The 8,911-nt window shown below is 35.3% G+C and overlaps 3 protein-coding genes across 3 annotated transcripts in view; all 3 read left to right on the top strand.

The window, feature by feature from the left end:
* The first annotated feature begins 35 nt into the window (after nucleotides 1–35).
* Nucleotides 36–4,723, top strand: Wit (kinase protein wishful thinking). Its single transcript, XM_076894810.1, has 12 exons — nucleotides 36–269; nucleotides 356–528; nucleotides 789–1,079; nucleotides 1,179–1,281; nucleotides 1,354–1,551; nucleotides 1,631–1,867; nucleotides 1,949–2,104; nucleotides 2,186–2,368; nucleotides 2,443–2,612; nucleotides 2,694–3,090; nucleotides 3,177–3,398; nucleotides 3,477–4,723. Exons 3-12 carry the CDS (start codon nucleotides 903–905, stop codon nucleotides 4,505–4,507), a joined length of 2,874 nt encoding a protein of 957 aa, XP_076750925.1. The 5' UTR covers nucleotides 36–269; nucleotides 356–528; nucleotides 789–902; the 3' UTR covers nucleotides 4,508–4,723.
* The window catches only part of Rpl18a (ribosomal protein L18A), a 110,362-nt gene continuing 103,389 nt past the window's right edge, over nucleotides 1,939–8,911 (top strand). The window contains exon 1 of the mRNA XM_076894807.1: nucleotides 1,939–1,943. The gene's annotated coding sequence lies outside the window, so the exon portion shown is untranslated. The remainder of the gene's footprint in view (nucleotides 1,944–8,911) is intronic.
* Mefg1 (mitochondrial translation elongation factor G 1) lies at nucleotides 5,765–8,909 on the top strand. Its single transcript, XM_076895128.1, has 9 exons — nucleotides 5,765–5,882; nucleotides 5,977–6,135; nucleotides 6,218–6,716; nucleotides 6,826–7,087; nucleotides 7,177–7,348; nucleotides 7,417–7,707; nucleotides 7,799–8,002; nucleotides 8,097–8,408; nucleotides 8,492–8,909. Exons 1-9 carry the CDS (start codon nucleotides 5,808–5,810, stop codon nucleotides 8,759–8,761), a joined length of 2,244 nt encoding a protein of 747 aa, XP_076751243.1. The 5' UTR covers nucleotides 5,765–5,807; the 3' UTR covers nucleotides 8,762–8,909.

The raw sequence follows: 8,911 nt of genomic DNA on the forward strand, positions 1-8,911 counted from the left end.
CAGTGCGAACAGTTAACGATGGAATATACATACGTACGCTTGTCTTCGCAATAATACCGATCTGACGTTTCTCGGTGCCTTTACGAACACGTGAATGAATTACAATTTAATGGATACGGTTTGCCTGTCAAATGTACGAATATCGATACAAACTTTATTGTAACAAAATGTAATATTACTTCTCGAATATGTGCAATGTGTCTGTTGATGTCGAGTATATTTTTCGAAAATTCTCAGCTGAAACACTCGAAACATCTGTTTCTTAAAATGTAAGTATACCTCGATCAACTTGCTTGTAATGCACCCTGCGAAACTGTGGTCTTTTTCATTTTGTAATTCTTAATTTTTTTTCCAGCATGTATTACGATTCTTTTTATACACATCTTCATGTGCGACACATACAACCGCATAAAAGTTTCCATCTTTTCCGAATAATTACGGGGAACTATTTTCTTGCCATCACCTCTCTTTTCTATCGTAATTACCGCCGCTTTTATTCCCTACGTAAAATTCTCGCTCATGAATAATGTAATTAATAACATTCACGAATATTTGCGTTACTAATTTCATTTCGATATAGAGTAGAAATTTTCAGTATATCAATACTTACATAGTGCATCTATATTTTTCTTCTATTTATTGCAATTTATGTCAATTTTTTTACATCCACGCAGTTTGTTAATGAGAACCAATTGTTCCTTTCTTGAAATACAATTGTACATCCTGTGTTTAAAAAATGCATTTTCATTACCATATATAAATATACTTAAATCACATATAATAAACAGATGAATATACTATGCATATGATAGCACTATATGATGTTATAATCAAAGATGCCAGTTCTTGAGGACCAACGCTTCCTTTGAAGTGTTTAAGTTCAAGAGGCCTGCTAAGGCACAATGAAAGCCATTGTATCAGTCGCATTGATAGTGCTACTATATGGGATAAACTCATTACCCATCAGTGCCGCTAGAATATGTGCAAGCAGAAAGAAAAATATTGAAAATTTTCCATTAAAGCAAAATGTATTCAGTGTACCTGAAAAACTTAAAAATAATATTGTAATTCATATTTCGGTAAGTTTTGAAGTATGTATATGTATATATGTAATATATATATAAAATGTACTTGTACAAACAAGTTGGTCTTAATTAAAATGATATATTTTTTTACAGAGGAATGACGATATTAAATATGAAACGTGCACCAATTTTTGTCATGCCCTGTGGCAAGAAGAGAAGACAGCAAATGGAACAGAAATTATTATTTTATCTCAAGGTAAGCCATATGAGTATAATATACTTGATAAAATATAGTACTCTACTTTTTCTTCTGTTTAATATTAAATAGGTTGTTGGAAACAGTCGGGGGAACAAAAATGTGAAACAACGGAATGCATTGCTCTTCAACGTTCAACTAAAGCATTGAACAATACAAAATTTTGTTGCTGTCATGGAGATTATTGTAATCTTAATATCAATAGTACTAGTATTCTATACTCAGAGAGCAATGTACATAGTTCTGCTCCCATAGGAAATAATCAACCAAGTAAAGTCTCATATGATATAAAAAGTATTCTTTAGCAATTTGTAAGTTTATTCTACCAGTTTTAATAAATATCTTACAGCAACTGAATATTTGGAGCAGTCAGATTCTGGAAGATGGATTGTTATCATAACAAGTGTCCTACTGTGCATGTTGTTGGTAATATGTATTGTAGCTTCGATGGTATATCGTGTTTATCATACTAATATGTTAGCAAGATTAGGAAAACCGCTTTCTTATACGGATCAATTTATGGATAATGCAGCGTTAAGAACTGGTACTTATACCGTAGATCATTTGAAACTTACTACAATCGTAGGTATGTTCTTCATTGACTACACTGTCCGTCTGCGATAAAAACTAACGACGTTTAGCTACGTAACGTATCGTGTTATTTCAGGGCAAGGGCGTTACGGATCTGTGTGGCAAGGCAGTGTGGGAGATCAAGATGTTGCTGTAAAAATATTTCCTTCCCATTATCGTAATTATTTCCAAAATGAACGAGATACTTATTGCCTTCCCTTTATGGAACACCCGTCTCTACTAAGTTATTACGGTAAATATTTGTTTCTGCTTTTGTGGTAATATCCTACACTTTGAAACGTAACGAGTGAAAATATTTGCGATCGTTATTCAGGTGTAGACGAAAGAGTTAGCATGGAAGGTAGCGTCGAATATCTTTTGGTACTTAGCTTTGCACCAAATGGTACCCTGTCAGACTTTTTGAGATCTCATACAGTTGACTGGATGACATTTTGCAAAATGGGTCTTTCTATGGTGAAAGGACTTGCATACTTACATACTGACATAAATAAAGGCGGTAAGTGGAAGAATGTCGAATAAAAGAGAATGCATTGATGAACATTTTTGAAAAATTGGCCAACTTTTACGCAGATAAATTTAAACCGTGCATCGCGCACAGAGATATCAACTCGAGAAACATATTAATCAAAGCTGACGGGACTTGCTGTATATGCGATCTAGGATTGGCGGTTCAAATTTCTGGTTCGAAATACTACTCAAATGGAGAGGAACAACACGCCGAGATAAAATCAATCAACGATGTAAGGGGATAACTTATACGTAATGTACATATTGAGCAATTAAAGTAACTTATAAGTATGCTTTTATTTATATTAAATTAGGTAGGAACATTAAGATATATGGCTCCAGAAATATTAGAAGGCGCCGTGAATTTACGAGACTGCGAAAGTTCTTTGAAACAAATAGACGTTTATGCGATGGGCTTAGTATTGTGGGAACTAGTTTCAAGGTGTTCAGATATTTATATATTAGGATCAGAAGTACCTCCTTATAGACAACCTTATGAGAAAGAAATCGGTCTTCATCCAACATTCGAGCAAATGCAAGTGCTGGTTTCTCGTAACAAAGCAAGGCCTCTACTAGAAGGTAACTTAGTGGATAGACCAGGTGTGCGTTTAATTAAAGAAACCATGGAAGATTGTTGGGATGCGGATGCAGAGGCTCGATTAACTGCTTTGTGTATAGAGGAGCGTCTTTCAGAGTTACAATCTCAACGTGGTAAATATTGTTGCAACACGGTGATACAAATTATTGCATATTAATAAACAATCAGTATATAGGAACGATAATTTGTAAACTTTCAGTGACGATGCATTTTATCGACGGAAGTCCAATGGTCAATTCCCATTGCACTTTAGTGCCTTCAACTACAAACAGCCTTTACAGCGAATCTTCGCATCATGATAATGTTCATGTCTCTCAACTTGCTTCACATCCAGTACAAGAAAGTTCAAGTAATGAGTGCGGCATTGTTGAAAACTTGGTAACGCTATCGCCTTCCGAAAGCATTGCCCACGAGCATAGTTGTAAGTATTTTCATTAAACATTTTCCAGCTAGTTAGTTTGAGTATATTATCTAACGGTGCTTTTTTTTTATGTTTCAGTTAAAAATTCAAACGAAGTGGCGATATATAATCATACGCAAACACTTCAACCTTATCAAGGACGGAATCCCTGCATGGAAAGAAATTTAATGTTGCAGTCAGACTCGTTCGAAGATTTAGGATGCAACGGCAACGTGCTCGTGGATAAATCCATGAAACACGCGTGTAACGACCAGTATAGAATCGTGTCGGAAGCGCAAGGGCTCGTTTCTCATGACTATTTGAGTCAACATACCACACAATTGACTCAATTAAGACCCGCTACACCTATACCGTATGTGCAAAATGTTATTTCGGACGATGGTGCGTCATCGTATGGTAAACGAAAACAGACAAACGTGCACGAGGTCTGTCCGCAAGAGAGCCCTAGAAAAAAGTTGTTCGGATGGTCGAATTTTAAAAAACTGCTCGTCAACAAAAAAATGTATCCGTACAACAAGTATCAGATAGACAGAGAGGACTCTAAATCTAATTTATTGTCGAAGCAAAACGTACAGATCAAAACGGTAGAAACCAATGTCACGATATCTCCCGGAGGGAAGTACGTAAACGGTATTATTACTAAAACACCTACTTACACCTCCACGCTAGATAAGAACGATAAGAATGCTATACAAATTGGTAAGCAGAAATTTGATAACGACAACAACACAAACAGTCGACCGTCTACCTTGCCCCTTGTAAATTTGAGAAATAAAAAAGACGAGAATATCAGTAGACAGGAAAGCATCGACAAATTCAACGAAGTTTTTAACATAGGCTCGAATGTAAATGTATTAAAAGACCCGCATATGAGAATAAAAACACCAGGAGATTTGCCGCCGTCCGTAAGGAAAATTCGTGGTCGTGGACAATCGACCGCCAGATTTTCCCTTTATGACGACCGAATGATGTGCAATATTTTAAGCGAGGAAGACGACCGAAGTGACAAAGCGATTTGGAATTCAGTACCATTTGGTATGGATCTCGGTGACAGCGATGACAAACGTTCACCAACTAAATTTGGTACCAAAAACGTTACTTGCTTTTAATCGTAGTGTACCTGGAACGGTCTCTAGGAATAAGGGTAAACGTGGCTGTAGTATATAAATTCAGCTTAAGTATATGTCTGTGTACAGAGAAGGTATATATATATATAATAATAATAATAATAATAGTAATAAGAATAAGAACAGATTTTATACTCACAACTTAATACGTTATGAAGAATCAAGTATCACAGCAAATAAGGAAAAACAAAAAAAATATATATATATATGTATACTCGAATAATATTAAGACATTACACACGGGGTATTCAGTAATTTCTATATATTAATTACTTGGTCCTTGGTATACTTTATGCTTGAAAGATCTTTTCATTCGGTCTGAACGTATTTAAAAAAAAAAGAAAAAAAGATGCTACGTTTTCTCGAAACGTTAACAAATACTTACTCATAAATGTTACATCAATGTTAATACTAATGTTTCGTACATAGAAACTAGCAGCAACAAATTCGTTAGGAATGTATTTTGATAAATGTAGTAAGTGTAAATTGTAATATCCATTGTCTGCACTGTATTTATCTTAAAATAATGTTATGATTTAATAGGTTTTACATAATTATTCCAAGATCTTTTTATAAAGGTATGCAGTAAGGCAACTATTGCAAAGAATGCGACAATGTATTTTCTATGTTTACAACTTATTTACATTGCCATTAAAGTTGAATGACATATATAGTTTGCCTTTGTGTACAATCATTTTTTTTCTTCTTTCTATGTCTTTTTCTACGTATAATACTCGCAAGAAAGAAAAATTAATCGTAACTACATTAGAGTATGTATCAAGCGATGTAATTAAAACTGAAAAGAATGTAAAAATGTACTTTACATTTTAATGGAAGTTGCAAGTGTTTAAGTACAACGTACGTACTTTCCAACCCAGTGAGCTCAATGTAAATATTTGTAGCATATAAACGTTTTAATATATGAAAGTTAGGTATATACGTTCATTATGTTTTATTTTAATGAAATTATAGACTCTTACATTCGCAATTCAGTGCACAATTTATATTGAGATGAATCGTACTGTAAGATGAGAATGTGACGGAAGTAATGAAATACATAATTATGCAAAAAAACAATAAAAAATTTTCGCAATTATTCACCACTTGTATCTGGCACGATTAAATAATTTTAGTAAAAAGGTAAGCACGCGCGTAGCATCAGCTGTTCGGCTATACTCGCGATTACCGTTCGGGTAATAAGCGTGAAAATTTCTACAGCTTCCACATTCTTAATTATCCTATGGTTTGTTAACGGTGTACGTTAGAAAACTAATTAACCGCTATGTCTGCGATAACAGCTTTAAGGTGTCATATTAATCTGAACCCGTTATTGTCTCACCGTTCGCACGTTTTAAAAGTAAGAAACTTAACCTTTTAAGAAACGTGAATCGTTAAGTAATTATTATGAATCGTTTATATAATTAATATCCCGCATTTTGATTGTTAAACAGAATAATTCGCAGTTTTTGTCATCGTATAAGAAATATGCAGAACACAAACCGTTGGACAAGATCCGAAATATTGGTATCTCGGCTCATATTGACTCTGGGAAAACCACCTTAACCGAACGTATATTATTTTATACTGGAAGGATAACAAAAATGCACGAGGTAAGAAAAACATTATTTTAATGTACACACTCTACTATGCGTATTGCATTTTCAGTTCGATTGTATTGAATGTTTGTAATAGGTAAAAGGTAAAGACAACGTTGGAGCAACAATGGATAGTATGGAATTAGAAAGGCAAAGAGGCATTACGATACAATCTGCTGCAACTTATACCTTGTGGAAAGATCATAATATTAACATCATCGATACTCCTGGCCATGTCGATTTTACCGTGGAAGTCGAACGAGCCTTAAGGGTTTTAGACGGGGCTGTACTAGTATTGTGTGCAGTAGGCGGCGTTCAATCGCAAACCATGACTGTAGATCGACAGATGAAGAGATACAATGTGCCTTGTATAGCATTTATCAACAAACTAGACAGATTGGGAGCTAACCACAAGAGAACTTTAGAACAGCTGAAAACCAGACTACGCCACAATGCGGAATTTCTGCAACTACCTATTGGTTTAGAGAGTAAAAATGAAGGGGTAGTAGATTTAATATATAAAAAAGCTTTATACTTTGAGGGGAAATTTGGTGAAATGATAAGAGAAGATGAAATTCCAACAGACATGAGATCAGGTATAATTTGTTTAAATACAGATGCCACTATGTTTATAGCCATTCTAGTAGGAACTTGAAAGAAATTTATTCCAGTTAATTTGAATAAGTATACGTTTGTTACGCTTAGAGGCAGAGGAAAGGAGGCAAATGCTTATTGAACAATTGAGTAATGTTGATGACAAACTTGGAGAAATGTATTTAAACGAAGCGCAAATACTCGAGAAAGATATAACAGATGCGATCAGAAGATCTTGTATGAAAAGAACCTTTACCCCGGTACTCGTTGGTACCGCTTTAAAAAACAGAGGCGTTCAACCTCTGTTAGACGCAGTTGTGGATTATTTACCGAATCCCGGAGAAGTGAACAACTATGCGCTTCAGGAGAACGAGTAATTTTTTAAAGCATTCGACATATCACTGTCTTAATTATTTATTTTGGACCTAGAATAATTAATTTTCCTTTTATGTATACATATAGGAAGGAGACAGTAAAAGTTCTACTGAATTCTGAAAGGAGCGATAAGCATCCTTTCATTGGGTTGGCATTTAAATTGGAAGCTGGCCGATTTGGTCAATTAACTTATTTTCGATGTTATCAAGGAACTATATCTAAAGGAGATAATATGATAAACACAAGAACAAGGAAAAGGGTTTGTCTATTTGGGATTATAATGGACTTTAAACCATGAAATTTTTGCATAAATTTGGTATTCTTCAGGTTCGAGTTCAAAGATTAGTGAGACTTCACGCAAATCAAATGGAAGATGTGGGGGAAGTTTACGCTGGCGACATTTTTGCTGTATTTGGGATCGACTGCGCATCAGGCGATACATTCGTTGCTAATGCTGATCTGAAACTTTCAATGGAATCTATTTATGTACCCGAGCCAGTAGTATCTATGTCTATCAAACTAAATAATACAAAGGATCGCGATAACTTTTCAAAAGGCATCGCGCGATTTACTAAAGAGGATCCTACGTTGAAATATACTTACGATGCAGACAACAAGGTAATAAATTGCATAAACTACAACGCAGTTGCAGCATCGGGCGACAAAACGGCGGAAGGCCAACATAATATATACATAATATATACTTTAGGAATCTTTAATTTGTGGAATGGGAGAGCTACATTTGGAAATCTATTCTCAAAGACTAGAACGTGAATTTAACTGCTCCGTCACTCTTGGAAAACCGAAAGTTTCGTTTCGCGAAACATTACGAGAACCTATCAAGTATGATTACCTTCATAAAAAACAAACGGGTGGCGCTGGCCAATATGCACGAGTAATAGGAATACTAGAGGTACCAGTCTGTTTTTTAATCGAAGAGATAGATTAAGATTAAATCTCCAAGTGGTTCATGTACGGTAATTTCCATTATGATAACATCATTTCAGCCATTACCGCCAGAAAAAAATACCGAAATCATATTTAGCGATGAAACAATCGGAACAAACGTACCGAAACAGTTTATTCCTGGCGTAGAAAAAGGTTTTAAAGCTGTGTGCGAGAAAGGGTACCTTTCCGGACATAAAGTAGCGGGTGTCAAGTTGAGATTACTGGACGGTATGAATCATTGCGTGGATTCTTCGGAACTTGCATTCTATCTCGCTATTCAGGGTGCGATGAGGCAGTGCTTTGAATTTGGATCGTGGCAAATTTTGGAACCAATTATGTTTGTAGAAGTAATCGTACCTACAGAATATCAGGTAAGAATCAGTTACGCTTCGATTATGCGGTAACGCGTCAAATTATATTTCGCCCAATTTTAAAATTCTCTTATTCTTCAAAGGGAATGGTCGTCGCGCAGTTGACCAGACGGCACGGTATCATATGCGAAACAGATTTTAACGAGGGATGGTCGATAATAAAAGCAGAAGTCCCGTTAAACGACATGTTCGGTTACATAGGCGAATTGCGATCTAGTACCCAAGGGAAAGGAGAATTTACCATGGAGTACACAAGATACACACCTTGCTTACCAGAAGTGGAAGAACAATTGATACGAGAGTATCAAGTAGCGAATAATTTAATTCCGGACGCGCAACAGAAAAAGAATTAGTGAATTTATAATGTTTCCAATGCATTCGCTTTAGACATTAATTTAAATATACGCGTATGACATAGAGAGCGTGCGTTGATGTATGATGAAGTGCGTGAATGTTAATGTACATACGATAATGTAATTTTAATACGCGCCGCGCAAGACGAC

Source organism: Xylocopa sonorina, chromosome 5, assembly GCF_050948175.1.
Source record: "Xylocopa sonorina isolate GNS202 chromosome 5, iyXylSono1_principal, whole genome shotgun sequence".
Classification (NCBI taxonomy): Eukaryota; Metazoa; Arthropoda; class Insecta; order Hymenoptera; family Apidae; genus Xylocopa; species Xylocopa sonorina.